The following is an 18,841-nucleotide window of genomic DNA, read 5'->3' as shown; positions in this document are numbered from 1 at the left end:
ACTTAGGAGGTAGACTCATGCTCCTTGTGGATCCCTTCCAACTCAGAATATTCTGTGATTCTGTGATTCCATGACTGAGATTGGAAGCAACCTCTGAAGATTGGGCCAACCTCCTGGTCAAGCAAGGACACCTACAGCCCAGGACAAGATCTAGACAGTGTTCGAGTATCTCCAAGGAACGAGACTCGGCCACCTCTCTGGGTAATCTGCAACAGCGCTCAGTCAACCTTTCAGGGAAAAGGTGTTTCCTGATGTTCAGAGGGAACCTCCTGTCTTTCACTTTGTGTCCATTGCCTCTGACCACTAAAGAGTGGTCAGAGAGTGTCTGGCTCTTTCCATTCTCCCTTCAGGTATTTACTTGCATTAATATTTCCCTGAGCCTTCTATTCTCCAAGCACACTTTGCCTTTCCTCAAATGCGATATGCTGAAATCCCTTAATTATCTTGGTGTCCCTTTGCAGGACTCCCTCCAGCAGCTCAATGTCTCTTGTACTGGGAAGTGCAGAACTGCTCCCAGTGTTTTCCTGGTGTGGTCTTACCAGTGCTGAGTAGAGGGGCAGGATCAATTCCCTCAATCTGCTGGGAAGACTCCCCATCAGCCACCTTTGCTGCAATGGCACATTGCTGGCTGACGGCCAACTCAGTGTCCACCAGACATTGGTGTAATTACCTTTTTTCCTGACCACAGGAAATAAATCAATTGGGTTTTCTTTCCTGTTCAAAAGGGTGCAGCTAGATTCATTGCAGAGACAGATGGCACTGTAATGGAACTTGTAAATTTAAAGGTCTGAATGAAAAATGTACAAAAAATACAGACAAAACTTAATGCTAAGTGACCATTAGAAAACTTATGATGAGAATATAAAGCACTCCATTAAGAAGTGTCTCAGTCACCCTAATACTGATATAAACACATTTCTTCATAGTTAAATCAAAGACAAATTGCCTCCTCTGCAAATGCCTGCAGTCAAATTACAGAGAAGCACCTTAATGAGAGTTAATGTGCTTATAAGACACACTCGTTTGGAAAAAAAAAATCTGAGTTTTCTCTGTGTAAACACAGTCCATTCTGCTTTTCTTCTATTCAAAAACAAATTATGTGTTATATATTAGTTAAATTACCATGGCATACTGGAAAGAGTGATTTTACATTGCTCTAACCATCACAGCACATGACCTGAAAGAAAGTACCTCAAATACAGTAATACAATCAGTTCAGAAAGAGATGCCGAGCTATTGACAAGAATCTGGATAAACTGACAAGCAACTGAGTGCTACAAGCAGCATTTTACTGGAAGCTTGGAACTTGGAAGCTTCAGCATCCAGACATTATATAAAGATTCCCTAGGGAAACCAGACTGCAGCAGGTGTGTCAAGGTGAAAAAGTATCACTGCCATACAGTCCACTGAATTATATGTTCTGGCTACCAGGTAAAATATGCTGTGACCATTAAAAAATATAAAATACGACAGGCTGCCTGTCAGATGAACAAGCAAAAGTGAATCTTAAACTTTGTGATTCAGCACACAGAAAATGGTGCAGGTGATTTTTTTTCTACTTTAAGAAGTTGTAGTGATCTATTATATTCTATTTCTATTTTATTTCAAGTCTTTGCTAATTGACTCCAGCTGTCTCTAGCGAGCTTATAGGTAAGATTCATCATTGAATGGAAAAAATTGATAAATCAAATAGCAAATATGTCTAAAGATTGAGGACTGAAAATCTCATCCACACAATAAAGACTGACTCTGGGATCTATGTTCTGGGCCTGCAGATCTTGGGGGTGTGGCTAAAAATAACTGTTTTATAGTCTTCAAATGTTTGTAAGTTCTAGTCTTAGAAAGCAAAACAGTGTGAGAAAAGACACTAAAAATTCTTTTTTCTCCATTGACCCTGCATCTGCAGAAAAAAAACCACTTCAATACTTTTAAAGCCATAGAGAACAGCCTCTTCACCGAAACAAAACTAGGAATTTAACAGGTAGTTCTCCTGGATATCAAGATGATGGAATAAAGCTGAAAAGAAACAATTACTCTGTCTAGAAACACTTATTCTATGCTCAACTAGGTCATATTTAACTTTGTTACAAAAAGTAATAAGAAGGAAATCTTACAAAATCAAGTGACAATTACCCTTTTGAGCTAGTTCACATAGATACCCAGTATCTTACACCTTGATGAACAGCAAAGATGTTCTCACGACACTCAAAATGTTTTTCCTAACCAGATGTTCTTGTGCTTTGCAGTGGTAGTGCTGCAGGCTTCCAGTCTAGGTTCTCTTCATGTTTTTCTACTTTCCCTATCAACTAAAAAAGTTTTCTCTCTGCTTTGGCTGCCTTCCTGACTACCTTCCTTGAAGAAAAGGAACACAGTTCAGGTAGGCTGATCTTAATTAATAAGAATCTCTCCTTCCAAGCCATAAAAAATGTGGAAGACCCATAGATAAAGACTTTGCAAATAAAATGAGCGCCATGGTCAATCTAAATAATACTGATCCCTTTGCTGTATTTATAAAGAAATGCAAAAAGATGGTTGGCTTGTTTGGTTTTGTCAGACAACACAAGCTTTTAATATCTCTAGTCATTTAGACCTTTGACTAAGATTTATTAACCCATCAAACAAAAGCAATTTTACAACATACACAACTGCAGTTCATTTCAGAACATTTATTGCTCTGTAAACAGAAAATCCAGATTCTGCTTAAACAATCTATTCCTTTTCTTCCTCTGGAAGCAAGAAGGAAGACACAGTAATAAGAAAAATTCTAAGTGAAAAATAAAGAAGTATTTACAAACTTATTTTCACAAATACATAAAAAGCATAAGTTAGAAATTAAAATAGACTTTTATGGTGACTACCTCAACTGAGAAAACATCCCCCACCTTTGGATAGTATGGGGAGGGGAAGGGCAAACAGAATAGGGGCACAGTTCCATGTATACTTTGCATATTTTCTGCTATGCAGTGCAGCTCAAATGGCTGTGAGAGATGTTTAGAAAGGAGGCAGTTCATTAGGAGACTGAAACAGAAGGATCATGATACTTGCCTGGAACATGACCAGGTTATCCAATCTCCCTTTATAGAGAGAAACATGTGATGCTAGGGAATGGGTTACTGCTGTTTGGGGATAGAGCCTCCTCTAACTGCCTGATAAAAGGGAGGCAGCCACAGCTCCCTGCTCCCAGCCCAAACAGTAGCAAGGCTGAGTACATATCTCCCAGCAGGCACCACAAAACACATAAATAAATAAATAAATAAATAAATAAATAAATAAATTTACATAAGGCTAGACACACAGATCAATGCAGTTATACTCAGCACTGCCAAGGACCCACAGGGTCATTCAGCTGCCTCTTCTCTAGTGCTCACAGGATTGCACTTCAGCCTGGCCGCTGTGGGCTGGCACCTCATTTTGCCTAGTTGCCAGCATCCAGATCCCTGCTCACTCCAGATGCTGGCACCATGAACACATGGGCTTCTGCCTGGGTGTGGTTGCTGGCCACACACACAGAGGCCCTTCAGCCAGGAAGAGTTAGAAGTGGAATTTGCTAACACAGGACACACTACACTCGTAAGGAGCTGTGCATGGCCAGACAAATGAATGCGTCACCTATTTACACATCCAATGCTTTTTATCCTCTTATCTCTCTATTTCCCTGTAATAAATCCTGATCAAACCCCAAATTCTCTTCCTCTGCACCCCATACTTAGTGTGACACCCTAGGCTGAATCTTTCCTCAGTCCGAAAGGGTGGTCCAGCATTGATTTACCTTGATAGCACTTCTGGGACAGTCCTGGGAGGGCCTGTACAGGCTGTCCCTCCCTTTGAGTTCTTAATCTGAGCTTCTATCTACCTTTGGGACTCTGTGCTGCCCTGACCGTAAGGAGATGGGCACCTGATGGATGATGACTTCTGTGACAGATGTGGGAACTGTTGGGAAGGTGTGACTTGGGATCCCCCACCTGCTGTCATCTCTCTCGGCTCTTTTGTGCGTCTGCAAAGAAGCTTTTAACACAAACCCCAACATCTGCATTTCGTAGAGGATCTTCTTAGGATCCATCCAACTCTGTGCAAGTTTATGCATCACATGCTGCTTGATTCCTAACATGCAAGACCAGGAATCCAAGTACTTTCTTTTACAGGTCTTTATAACCAGGGCCTGACATGCCATACACTATGCTAAATATAGAAATCAGTAGAAGAAAAAACGATGCTCAAATCAAACATCCTATTTTTCCTTTCTTCTCAATGCTGCTATTATTCCAATGTTCAGTTTGATCCTAAAGCAATACACCACAGCATGTCACATGCATTATTATGTCTTTATATTGCCAAGTAACTGAAATCCTTTTATTAAAATACAGCATTCTGTGATGGATTTCTTCATCCTTGGACTGACATTGAGCCTGAAGCTCTTACTAGTAATCACTTTACACAAAGCCAGATCACATACTCAACTCAGACAGAGAAGCTAAGGACTCAATTGGCAGATTTTTAAAAATGGTGTGAAAGCTGGTGAGACTGAATTGTTCTAGAAAATAATAGACACATTTCAAAATTTCTGAGAAAAACTACACTGAAGGCCTTTTCTAAGTATTCTACTAACAGAACATTTTATTCACCATTCATTAGCACTGTATTATTTAAACAAAATCAGAGAAACAAGAAAGTTACTGCAACAAATATTAATCATCTTTAAGAAAATTAAGGCTGTAACTTACTAATATCAGCTGTAAAGAGGACCTGTAAATATGAAGATATTGAAACAGTCTTCCACCAGCCTACTCAAAGTCAACAATCATCCTTCAAGCATACTTGCTCTTCAACTAAGATTGCTAAGATGACAGGGGAAAAAAAATCAATTGAAAGGAGAAAGGGACAGTAATAAATTGTCCAAACACTTTATAATTACTAGTTAACACAATACTAGGTTAGAAGATGAAAGTCTGTCATCAGTGTTCCTAAAGAAAACTTCTTTACTTTGAGAGAAATGCCAAAGTGCAAATTTGTAGCTGATTCTTCTTTCCACTATCTTCATGAGGCTTTAAATTTAGACATGTAGCATCTTAAATATTTGAAGAGTTTTTGCTGTAATGTTAGGTCTGTCACATCATCTACCAATCCTCATGAGACAGAATGTTTAGCCTCAAAGAAGTAAATGCCTTTACTATTTCAGTATACACATCATTAACTTATAGACTATTTCCTCACACTTCATCTATACTCCCTAAAAAATGCTTGAGAAAGCCATAAGGACAAATGGGCTACTGCACACTTTTAACTCTTTATTATTTATAATGAAGGTATATAGATTACTTAGTGCAGTTACAAATTAAAGTTTTCATTTTCACCTTCAAGGCCCTATATTATCTTACCCACAATTACTTATGTCTTGCTTTTATTTCCTTCTACTCCCTAGACATCTTCTATTCTTTCACTTAATTGCATTCTTTATCTCTTTCTCCCACTTCCAGCTGTATGTCTTATATCATGCTGACCTCTGTGCCTTGTACAATCTTCATGCCTACATTCTTCATCCTTCTCCAGCAGTATATTTAAGAATACAGTCTTTCTGGAATCATTGGTACATGCTCTTCGTCCTCCCTTTCTTATTGCTGGGCTATTAACTAAAATTTGTCTTGCTTAAATCACTTTTGCTACTTGTTGGACCTGGGCAGCAGAGAACACAGCTGAAAGCAGATTTGTCTGATTTACTTCTTATTTTTATTAGGAATGACCTGTGTTAACTCTGAGGAGAATTGAGGGACTTGCTTGCCATCTAAAACAAGAAATTGGAATCTTGTTCACTAAAAAAGCCACAATGTTCATTAAATAAATTGAACTGTGTGCTTATAGTGGTTAGTTTGTACAAGCTACATCTGTACTTATAGTCTTAGATGTTTACATTTATTTCATAGTGCTCCAAAAATTGTCCAGAGCAGACTCCATGCCTGTGATCCAGCATACATGAATATGATGCTTTTTATCCCGCCATAGTTTAATGCGTACTTAAATGTAAATATAATGACCACACTGAGCAGCACACAAACATCAGGAAAACAGGGAAATATTCCCAGATGCTGTATTGGTCATAGTATGGTAGAGTCATAGCATCATTCCTGACTTCTAGAACACCTGACAACAGGAAGTCCACCTTTCCAAACTTCAAACACCTACTCTACACAATATAACTCTTCACAGAATTATCATACGACCATTGTACTAGTTATCACTACAACTGAAAAAATATTATCTTCTGAGGAACATCTTAAAAAAACTGCAAACATTTTTTGCTGAAATAAAACAAAATCCTCTCAATGAAATTTTTTGGGCTGAAAATTTAAAAAATCACAACTGATATCAGTCTTCAAATGATACATTGTAATCTAAAGCTTGCAAATGCCTTCTACCTCAGATACATGATCATTCTTTCTAAAATGAAAGGTTCTGGTTTCGTTTGCTTGGGATAACTGCATTATTGAAAGTGAAAAGCAGTAAGATAGATTACATACTGTTATGCTAAAAGTGCTCATGGCACTTTTTGAATCAGTAGTATTTTGAGTCTTTAATAGCTCTGAAGTTCAGGACAATGGGCAATCTCTAATGTCTCCACACTGAGCTACAGGATGCAATAATATTGTTCTGGAGACAAATTGAATAGATCACTGTGACCAGGTGTCTGTTCAGGAGAAAGAAGACAATTTCCTAATGGAGGAAAACATGTTCTGTAACAGAGGATATTTTCAGCAATGGATGAAATCTCATCAACTGCTCTTTGCTACTCAGCAAAACCTTGAGGCTTTGAAGCAACTAACCTATGAAGGAGTTACTAACATCAAAAGACATTTCCATTACCATGCCACTATATAAGAAAATAGTTGCAGTTGTATTTTAAAAGAATTCTGGTGCTATTCAGGGAAGTTTTGACAAGAATCCTTACCTCTATATTTAGTAAAATCTGCTGATAGCAGAAAGTTTTGTAGGTCATCTGGGATAACATCTGTAAGAACTTTGGAGTGACAAAGTAGCCTACTGGGCAGTCAAGTGTCAAATTAAATGAAATGGTCAAGAAATGTGGCAGTACACATTAGCTGGAAGAAAATGAATGACATATACATTTTCTAATATTTTGTTTAAATACTGGACATCATTGTAAACAGCTCAGAGAAAACTCAGAACTTGGGAGACCAGGTCTGTGAAAGCTTAGAGCTTGGGTGATATCATTTATATTCACAGACATATATAAAATCTGAGCATAAACAGCAATTCCTGTATTTAGCATTATTTAGACAAAAATGAAAAGGTTCTTTGTTTTTTTTCGTTTTTTTTTTTTTTTTTTAAATTTGGGTTTTTTTTTGTTTGTTTGGTTTTTTTTTTATGGAACAGAAGGGCAGAATTTCTACCATTGCTTGGAATTGTATTCTACTTTAAATCAGAATCACTCCAGTCTTACTGAAGTTAAACTTGAACCATTTTCATCTTGGCTTTGAATTATGCTATTATTCTAAAAAAAAAGGTGCTGAAATGGAAATGCTAAGCATCCTTTTTTAGCAGACCAGCCTTCATATCTTCAATTCTTTTGTATACTACAAGGTCTTTTACCTTCATAACACCTATCACAATAATAATGAAAAAAAATCTCCAGTACTCCTTTATGGAGTACACTTTGTAATCACCTTCTAAGTGCACTTATTTCGTGATGCAGCAATCAGTCTGAGCAAAAAGCTTTGCCCTGTTTAGACTATAAATAATTTACCAGTGTTAATTGATGGCTCCATATGTAGGTTTTCTGCAATCATGCCAAAAAGACAGACTCTTACAAATTCTTTATCACACAACAGAATAAGAAGAACCCTAACATGTAATACCAGCTCTCTGAAAATTGCCTACAACCACATCTCCACAAAGAACAAATAATTTAAAAAAACTAAGAGCAAAAAAAACAACCAAAACTCATCATTCCCTACCCTTAGTGTATTAAAACAATACATAGCTGACTGTAGTCTTTCATAGGTTTCCAGAGATTTCCTCATGACATTAATTTACAAAGAAGCAACCAAAAAATAAAGCCAACAACACAATTCCTTCTTTCAGTCTTCGTTTTTTGTCCTGAAATTGTTGAAAGCCACTGTTACAACAAGCTCTGGGTGATTACAAAGGTAACTCCAGATACAGAGAGAATCAGTGCACTAGATCTTATTGAAAGAGGATTTATTCATGCTTGCTATAACTCAGAAGACATTAAAAACATTTTTTGTGAAAATTCTTGTTAATTAAAATCTAATTATTCAATGATTGCTGTTTGGCATCTCTAAGAAAACGCTCAAGGTCTTGAAAGAAAGAAAAGATAAATCAGTGAGCAAGTTATCATAAAACAAGGATTTCCCCCCTCTTTTTTCCTAGTTGCCATGCATAATTAATATGTGATAATACTCATAATGAGTTCCCTAAAACAATTAGCAACACATCTCCAGCGACCTGCTAATCTGAATGTAATTCTTTTTGAATTTGGAGGTGCACTAGTCTCTTTGTGCTTACACACTCACCTCACGTAGAAGCAAAGAAGGCTGCAGAGCATAATTTATTATTCTGCATCACATTTCATCAAGTCCCTTAGCAGCTACTTGATACATTATCAAGACAAATGCAAGAAAAAAAAAGTATTCCTACCTCTCCACCTTCCCAAGTAGAGTACCCCAAAGACTAAGAACTAATTATAATCCTTCTTTCCCCTTCCAATCATCAAGATACCTTCAGTGAAAGCAACCTTGACCAGGTTACTTTTTGCATGGAATTTCAATGACTTTTTTCATCTCCGTAAGACAAATACATCCATAAATAAACATGCACTGCAGTAACAAGGGCAATGTCTGGAACACTTAAAAGTTAAATTACTTGCAAGCCATACAACATCTCATTTTTCTTCTACAAATATATAATAAAGACTGCCAGCATGGGGAGGGGTAGGTTGGGAGAGTGGGTGAGTGCACGTGTGAACACACAAGTACACATGCTTTAGAAGAAAAGGGAGGAGTAAATCAACCATAGGAACTGAGAGCATGACAATTGAAAAAAAACTGAAAATGAACAAACAAAAAGTACCCTTCCTTTAATTATCTTTTAAGTATAAAATAGTGGCTTATTATGAATTTAGGGAAAAGATGCCTGTGTATAGTAGTGTAAAGGACCAGACCTAAGCCTGTTTTGTCTCAAATATTCAGAGTATTGCTACAGGAAACGTGATGAAAGGAGAGGGTCCCATGGAGGTGGGGCAGTGCTGTCCTGAGCCAACTTTCTGAAAAAAAAGATTAAATTCTGCTTTCTATCTCAAAATGCACCTTCAGCCAGAAAGAGCTGTGGAGCAACATTGATGGCTTTTCATAATAACCAGCCACTGGCCTGTGCTGTATCTGCCTCTGTCAGACTACACCGTCTGAGAACAACACCGATCATCTACAAACTCTTTGTCATCTCTCTCTCTGAATGCAGCCTAGCACTTTAAACTTCATACTCTGACCATTACCATCACAAGTTATATCCACTGGAAAAAATCCAATATCTAACAATATGCCAAAACAGCTGGTAAGAACTGTGAGTCCAAGGAAATAAGACAGCAGGGCTTGGGTAAATCAGAATGGTTCATACCTATTTAGAAGGTTGTTTCAGATGAGAAAAAAATCGGTAATCTAGGCCTAGGCAAAGAAAAACTAGAGCCAAGTTTGCAAAAAAACCCATTGATGTATATTTGAATTAAGCTGAAAAATGTCAGTGGTTTTACATTTAATGCCTTTATTTCCAAAATAAAAAATTTGTGAATTGTAAACATTCAGGAAAGAGTATAAGCCAATAAAATTGAAAGGAACAGATTTATGGTGACTAAAACATTTGATTTGAACAGCAGGGATTCCAATTTACAGCTCAGTGCACCACTTAGAATGGTTGTTCATGTCTGTAATTTCTGTACTTCAAATAAAGTGCTTCTAATACATTCAACCTCCAGGTATACACAAGGAATAACAGCAACATCACTAATTAAATACCTGCTTATCTGAAAACCATAGTGAGTAAAATATATACATTACATGTGTTCAGTCAAAATGGAAGAGTTGAGTGGGGGAAGAAAACTAGAAAAGGTTTAAAAATGAAGCGGATAATACAAAAAAACAGTTTTAGCATTCTTTTTTACAAAAGCTCACAATAACAATGGTCACATTAAGTGCTAAATTAGCCTTCTTTATCCAGTTTTAGTTGTACAATATAGAATAAAATTACAAAATATTTGAATGTCATAATGTTCTGAATCTACTGTTCTTCCCTTATATCTTCTAGAGCAAAAAAGTCACAGAAAATTTCTCTTTGAACTTCTCCATTCTATGACAAAATGCCCACTGAGATTCATAAATCCTAATGCCATTTAATCAGTCTGAAAAAATTTTAATGAGCTCTCTCTAGATTTGGTACAGAGATTATTTGTAACTATGGAATCAATTAATTAATTAGAAATGGAAGAAACTGCAAAGAAATAGTGTTTTAAATTAAGGCAATGATTTACATCACTTTGAACTTTTTAAATAGAACAGATTGATTCTTCATAAGAGAGTTATGACCATTTGTATTACTACAGTCTATCCCTCTGTTTAAAAAGTTAATATAAATGGATTTATTTACTTTTAAACTACTACTAAGGTCCTTTATTTTACAGAAAAGCTATAAGCAAATCTACCAAAATACTGGAAAGAAATGCCTTAGCCTTCAATGCCCTTAAGCAGGATGTTAATTAATCTGTGTGGTGTTGATGACAGAAACATATTGGAAATATGTATAAATGCTGGCATGCGGATGTCAGAAACCCTCTGATTCAGAGCCATACTTAAAATAAATTTATTTGCATGCCATTTTTGTTATTATGAAACAAAACTTCTTCAAGATAGCATTGAGAAGTTATAGTTGATATATAAATATATATATGCATAAAGTATAAAAATACACAAAAATGGCTTGGTAACTATAACTCGTTTAAATCAAAATTTAATATTCTGGTATTTCAAATCCCAAAAGCATTATTTTAAATAATGTGAGCTCTGTATATTATAGAGGAACAGAAAAATATTGTTCAGCAAAAGCTATTTTTTCCCCTTATTTTTTTTCTCCCCAGATCAAATCTGTGAAGTTAATCACTGAATCACAGGATGAGTGAGATTGGAAGGGCCCTCCAGAGCTCATATGGTCCAACCCCTCCATTGCACAAGACTGTGTCCAGACACACTTTGTGTATCTCACAACCTCCTGAACAACCTTTGCAAGTGCTTGGCCATCCTCACAGTAAAAAAAAAAAAAAAAAAAAAAAAAAGTGTTTCCTTGAGCTCAGTCTCCTGTGTGTGTCTGTGTCCATTGCCTCAGGTTGCATCACTGCGCATTGCTGAAAAAAGTCTGTCTCCTTTTTCATTACAGTCTTTCTTCAGCATTCTCTCAATTCATCCACACCACTAAAGATGTTATTAAACAGGGCTGCACCCAGTATTCACCCCCAGAGCACACCACTAATCACTGGCACCCAGCTAGACTTGTGCCACTGATCACAACCCTCTGGGCCTGGCCACTGAGCCACTTTTCAAACCACCTCACTGTCTGCCCATCCACATCATGTGGGTGAGAGTGTCACAGGCACCACTGTAGCTCAGGCAGAAAACAGCCACTGCTCTCACCATGTCCACCGGGACAGTCACTTCATCAAAGTAGTTAATCAGGTTGTCAAGCATGAATTTCCCTTGGTGTAGGCATACTGACTACTCCTGATGGTTTGCTTATCCTTACTGTGCCTGGAAATGATTTTCAGGATAAGTTGTTCTCTTTTTCTAGGGATCGGGATGAGGCTGAGAAGCCTGCAGCTCCATGGGTCATCCTTTTTGCCTGGCTTCAACACAGGAGTGACATTTGCTATCTCCAGCCTTCAAGCACCTCTCCCAATGGCCATGATAGATCAAAGATTATGGAAAATGGTCTTTCAATGACATCTTCCAGATCTCTCACCGCTTGAGAGTGCCTCCCATTAGGATCCCTGGATTTATTAATGTTCAGTTTGTTAAAGTATTCCCTGACCAGAATCCAAACAGAAATAACACTATGAAAAGTGTTTTTCAATCATCTAAATAAAATGTATGAAAAAGAACACAGTTTTGAACATTGTGGCCTGAAAGTTCTATAATATTCAAGAACACACCATTTCTACACATATAGTTTTCATACAAGTTGCATCTGTGCATTTGGAATATATTTAAAAATAAATTTTATTAAAATACAAAATTTCTAGTATTTAATTTCTAGATCATATTTTGATTATCTGGCTAATTTACTTCCATGATTACTTATATGACTGGGCATTGTGACTAGCATTGGAAGTTCATATGATGCTTCATGTAGCACAAGATAGGAGACCTAGGCTGAACTTGCAGGCTGTATCTTTTTTTAAATTTCTGTGCTATCATTTTATCATTATGCTTAAGTTCCTAGTTAAGCAAAGACTGCAAATCAAAAGATCAACATCTAAGAAATTTCAAGATGGATATTTATGACATCCTTCAATGACAGTATAGCAGATATCATATCCATTTATATACCAACTAAATACTGGTCTACTTGCAGAAGTATGCCTGCACAGCAATTGCCACTGGGTGATATGACACTACAGCTAAATTTTGGGTTTGGTTTTCTCTATGCCTACATTGTATTTTTTGCTTACAGCAGCAACAAAGTTTGGAAGCAAACTTGAAAGTTCTCACTTTCTCCCTGATAGCTGGTTTCACTGGGTAGTTTTGGTATGTACTAGGTTGCTCTAGCCAGCATCTCCAGTGAAAGTTCTCTGCAGGCACTCATCAAGCAACCTCCAATGTTTAAGAGTACATAAAGCTCCAAAGAACCTTATCTCAGCCTGGGATCACAGTAAATCCAATCCAATTGAAAACATTCAAATAATATATAGCATAGATGCCCAAGCACTGCCTATGATGCTCTAACAATCTGTTTTGCTTAAATCCAATTATTTGCTTATGTAGACATTAGCTTTACCTCCTGATACTTGGCTGCAGCCTTGCATGTTAATGATTGCTGGCATGAAATCCAAACCTGTAGCTCTATTAGTTCACTGCTTGGGACAAAACACTGCAGATGACACTATTACACTGCAACTGGTCACAAATGTTTTGGATAGTTTCACACGCACTATTTTCACTTCCTTCCTCTTGGGAATTCTGTGCATTTGTAAATTTCCCACACTTTAACATTTGTGACTTTTGTAGATGGAACAAAAAAAAAATCTGCACTAAGGGAATTTGATGCTGTAAATTTGTTACAAAGGAAAAAGTTGGATTCAAACATCTATGCCCTTCTTCAACGAAAAGTTAACAAAATTAAAAACTAATGATCTGTGACTCTGAATGTCTAACATACCTTTAAAGTTTAAAAATATTTAGTGTAATACAGATGCTACTATTTCTTCATGTCTTTTTTTCAATGCTAATATAACTAAAGAATACAAGTATCTACACTCTGTCACTGGTTCACTGGTTTTGTTGCTTCCTTTTGGTTTGTTTTCAAACTTTTTGATCGTTTTAAGTATTACCATCTTGTGGGTTTTCTGAAATAGAACCACAAAAACTAAGAGTTTTGGAAAAGCTGTCCTGCTCCTTCCATGAAATTATAGTTTAATTTGCCAATAACACAGCTGACATTCAATGCCTTTGGTTATGTACATTTGGTGTATCATTTCTGAAAATGCAAGCTTATAAATGAAGTAGATTCACACATCAAGAAAATTGCAACAGAAAAAAAAATCAATCCAAACCAAAACCCAAACCCAGTTTGGTTAACTCTGTTCAAAAGTAAACCACACTGCACCAAACTTAATTCACTTTGTATTCCCAGGCAATGAAAATACCATTTAGACTCTGGGTGAGAACTTGAAGTATGAAAGGTGAGGAATCTTACCTAATCATTCCATATGTATTTGTGTAGCCTTTTTTTTTCCCAATAATTTTACTGAGAGAACAGTAATCACAGTCTAATCTACCTAAATTTCTTCCTTAAAATTATCATGCAACATATTTTTTCCAGTAATGAAAATAACTCCAAAACTTACGTTCAACTTGCGGCAGAGAAGAAGTGATAAAAATATTCTAAGGATAAAGGCAATTTAATTTAAAATAAAAACGAAGACATTGTTTTAACTAACTCTCAGTTGATGTGAAATTTTCTTCCTACAGATTTCTACTTCAGAATAGTTTGTAAAGTTATATATAAGACAGGAAAAATTAACACATCTACTATTTGAGAAAGAGTGCTCAAACTGATAGTTTTAAATCGGAAACAAGGACTATGATCTCAGAGATTTAGACTGCTCGTGGAAAGATACAGCTTCAGAAAAATATATGTCCTCATCACAAAGAACTATATTTAATGTTTTGACACTTAAGAGGTAAAGCAGCCATGAATGTTTCCAAACTCTGAATAGTGAAGTTAAGCTTGTAGATTTATATATACAGCAGAAAATCATTACACTTTCCTATTAGTGCATGCTACCATGTAGCAAATCAGAGCAATCTGCATAACAAACTCCAAATCCCTCTCTTGGACAGCACAAACATCTTTGAAAATGGGGGTTGCTGATTTTAATAATGTTTATATTAATCTAAGTCTTTATCACATTAAAAAAATATTTCCAAATATAGCCCAAACAGAAAACTCCTAAATTTAATTTATGCCTGTAAATTAATTTAAGTAACAGAAAATTCCTAAGTTTTATTTGTGCCCCCCCTTGCCCCCCTCTTACCTTCTCTGGTGGTGCAGGAGGTTCAAATCTCTTTGCACAAAGCAAAAATGGATCAGGATGCGGCTTGCCACGCTTCAACTCAGGATCCTCTCCCAACACAATATGATGAAAAAGACTGAACAAGTCTTTGTGTCTGCTGGTTTTTAGCTCAAATGATGATACACTCGAGCTGGTGGCAACACCTATGGGTATCTTATGTTTGTGTAAATGATGGATCAGCTTACTGACTCCTGCAAGACAAATATACACATTTTAGTTTTTATAAATATGCGTATAAGTTGGTATATGTAGTAATGTTTACACCCTATTACAAAGCATTTAGCAATACTTCAACAATGCTGTCTTAATGAATGTGATAAACCTATTTCAAACAGTCAGTGTAAAAGAAGATTCTTGCTATAACTGAAATGTTCCTTCTACACTCAAAAATCATGGAACATTCTGTTAGCTATATACTTACTTTTTCTGTTATCAAACAATGCTTTTCTCAAAATCTGTCAAAAATGTGATTAATATCACTACATAATGAGACCCACTAGAAACTCATTAAGCAATGTCCCCACATCATGTAAGTTTTAACTAACAAACTCTAAGAGTTTGAGAGAACATTTTATTTCATATACAGTTATGCTCCTGGAAAAAAAAAAAAAAACAACCAAAGAAGTATACTCTTCTCACTGGATTGCAGAGTTTTAATTCCTGAAGTAGGTATCCAGCTGGCTCAAACCAGCCCATAAGAGAGCTCAGTTTCTCTCTCTTGCGATACTAAAGCAAGTAACACTGGGCAGAGGAGAGCAGCTGTCAGTCACAGTTGTTAATACCAGAGCTTTATCTATTGATGCTGTGAACCCAGAGTAATGAACATCTCAAGCCTAATGGGTAGAAACTTCAATCTGATCCAGTCTTCTAAGGAAGGTTAATGCAGTGAACAGTGAAAACACAACCAGTCTGTCTAAGAGGGAAACATACTTTGTTATTCAGTGCAAGTTTTGAGTTTTCTCTGAAGGGTTTTTAATGCTCCTTTGCTGAAGTATTCTAAATGCTGGATACCTTTCCCAGACAAAACAATTAGCATTATCTAATAAAGAACAAGTGTGGGTGTCTGGTCTTTATCAATTCCGAAATGAAAATCCTGCATACCTGTAAAATCATTTCAGCTGTGCTTTCTGGCATTAATCCCAACTGTACTGGACATAGGATATTAGTTTCAGGTACTTTAGGTTCAAGTAGAGTCCAGTAGACTTTTGGGCTCCTTGAAACAACTTGAGCACAATTCTATTTTCATGTTACAACTACATTAATTCTTATCCTATTTTCCATGCCTGGTTATACAAAAATAATCTTATTCCCTTCCTCCTGATTCACTGTCATCATTAGGTCTGGTCTCCACTCCCTTAAACCATTCCTACTCTCTTAAACCATTCCACTCCCTTAAACCATTAAATCATTCCTACTCCTCCTTTGCCACATCAGCACCTCTGATTTGTATTTCCCTTGTGATCCAGCCATTCAATTCCATAAACAACCACGTTATCTGCCATACATTTTTCCCAGGTATAGTCATATGCCCAACTTTGAGAAGCTGTAAGTTCTACTGATAACAAAGTGTGTAGATTAGTGAATAGGTGCAGTAACTAATCTATCTATCTGGAAATAGGACGTGTAGGTATGACTCTCTGCAGATTTCTCATTTATTCTCCAAAATTGAACCAAACAATTAATAACTGAGATTTCCAGCTCCATGCTTGTATTTGAAGATGGCCTTCAAACTTTAAATACATGCACTTCTCTAATGTTAGATTTTGAGATGGACAGATATAACAAGCACTACTCTTCCTCTAAGGTCAATACATCAGCTATTTAAAAGCCTTCTTACGCTCCGTTAAGTGGTTATAATAAGAAAGTGCACTTTTTCTCAAATGATGCTACTATGTCCTCTAACTAAAATACAATGTTAAAAACAAGACAGCTTTTTATGCCAGATAGTTTATATCTTCATTCTGAATCATGCCAAGTAAGTCTGTATTAAATTAATGGAAGCACTGATTCCTTAATGTAAAGCAGTAGTATAAGTGTCTCTTCCCTAAAATAAAATGCATTCATTCTAAAGAATTTAATAAACTGGAATGTTTAGCAAGGCTAGCATGCATAAGTGCTGTAACATAAAGCAGTCCAAAGATTACACAAGCAGAAGACTCTTCCTATCTCCTACGCCCTTTCTATGATATCGTTAGTTTTCTCTAAAGTTGTGCTCTTTTCAAATAGCTAATTTTCTTCAGTCCCACTGTATCACAGCTTCAGTTCATCTCTCACTGGGTATGCTTATTTTGTTTCTATTGGAGGTAGCAAGCCAGAGAGAAGCACTGTTGCAGAAAGGTTATTTCTCCAGGGTTCTCTCTTGTATTCCTCAAGCACATCATGATTTCAGTGTGTAAATGTGTCTGCATGTGTGTTTGATTTCTCTTTTTGGCTTCCCTCACAATAAGGGAGCTAAAATGCAGTTTTAGCTAATATCTCCAGAGAGAAAATATTTACATTATTCAGAGAACATGCCCCTTAAAAATTATTATTTGCACACATGTAAATAGAGCAAGATAGAAAAAAAAATGCAAGGGGCAAATCAGCTGCCCACAAAAAAAATTAAACTGTATTTGGACTAATAGCTAGCACAACTTGACAAGCTCAGAACAAGAGCAGCTGAAAAATATTTTAATTTCAGGTTTGCTTCCCTCTTTGTAAAAGCTATAGATCAGGAAAATCCATTTTTGTTTGCATCAATTACCACCAGTTTAGTTCTAGACGCTTTGCCACCACATCAAATTACTGACAATTATTTTACTAATTCAGCATATAGTTCTTCATTAAGAATATAATATCTTCCTTAGTATCTTTCTCATTGTTTTTTTTAAGAAAGCATCAACAGAAGGGGAATTGAGGAACTGCTTTAAAGATCTGTAAGAAACTTCCCCTGGCAAATAGCGTGTCATTATATCTACTTTAGCTACAAAGATTTTTCAATGTAATGACAATCAAAACCAACCAATTGAAAACTCAATGGCTATGAAGAAGTATACTGAAAATTCCCGTGATCTCCCTAACTTCTAACTTATTTGTGGCACCATGTAAGGGATCATGGCCCACCCATCCCAGAGGGACCCCTCTGCTAGACTTCTTGGGACTACCCTCCACTTCTCCTACTGTTCTATACTCTAAGTAGTATAGAACAACAATAAAAATTCAAGAAATGCCAAAAGAAATAAGGGTCTCTGTTTTTCCAGCAGAAGAATACACCCCAAATGTGGCATGCAGGCAATAAATATGGCCACAGGCAATAAATATCTTATGCAGAACAGCATAAATTCTTCAAGTAGTTATAAAAAAATTAGGAAAAAATATCCCACATTGCTATGATTTATTTCCAAATGTACTCTTGTTTTTAGATAGTAAAAGAGGTAAATACTGTAACTTTACACTATCTCTTTAAATAACAAGTTTTAGATCGACACAGAACCTTAATATATTATAACTACAACAGTTAAGTATTAGTGACTATTGCACAGAAAAATAGCTGAAAAGAATTGTAAGCAGAGTTTTGTTACAGAAACTGCAAAGAAGGTGGATCAACTTTAAATGTCAGCATCTTTAAAACCCAATTAATCACAAATGTCAATGAAGTTATCAACTTTGAGGGAAAGAAGAAAACAAATCAAACAAACAGAAAGGACCTATTTCTTCTGAGACCACAGACACATTTAAAAGAAAGAGATCGACTCTTTTGTTCTGAAACTTGCAGAAAAGTATGTGCATTATTTTATTCTTTTTGAAAAATGAACTTTTATCCCTCCATTAGACTCCGGATGTGGTGTTGTTCTCCTTAGATTCAGCTGATATCATGGTGACTAATACACTGGATCAACTGACAAACTAAAAATAAGACTTATACTGAACAACAAAACCCTTGGGCTAACTGTCACATTTTCCTTCTAATTGACTAATGCATACATGTACACCAAGAGT

The 18,841-nt window shown here is 36.3% G+C and overlaps 1 protein-coding gene across 1 annotated transcript in view; it reads right to left on the bottom strand.

Moving 5' to 3' along the window:
- Positions 1-18,841, bottom strand: part of PUDP (pseudouridine 5'-phosphatase) — a 56,795-nt gene that overhangs the window by 9,272 nt on the left and 28,682 nt on the right. The window contains exon 3 of the mRNA XM_036386477.1: positions 14,825-15,054. Within this exon, the coding sequence (XP_036242370.1) occupies positions 14,825-15,054 (230 nt within the window). The remainder of the gene's footprint in view (positions 1-14,824; positions 15,055-18,841) is intronic.

Source organism: Molothrus ater, chromosome 2, assembly GCF_012460135.2.
Source record: "Molothrus ater isolate BHLD 08-10-18 breed brown headed cowbird chromosome 2, BPBGC_Mater_1.1, whole genome shotgun sequence".
Lineage (NCBI taxonomy): Eukaryota > Metazoa > Chordata > Aves > Passeriformes > Icteridae > Molothrus > Molothrus ater.
The sequence above is the reverse complement of the archived record's forward strand: the minus strand, read 5'-3'. Positions and strand labels throughout refer to the sequence as shown.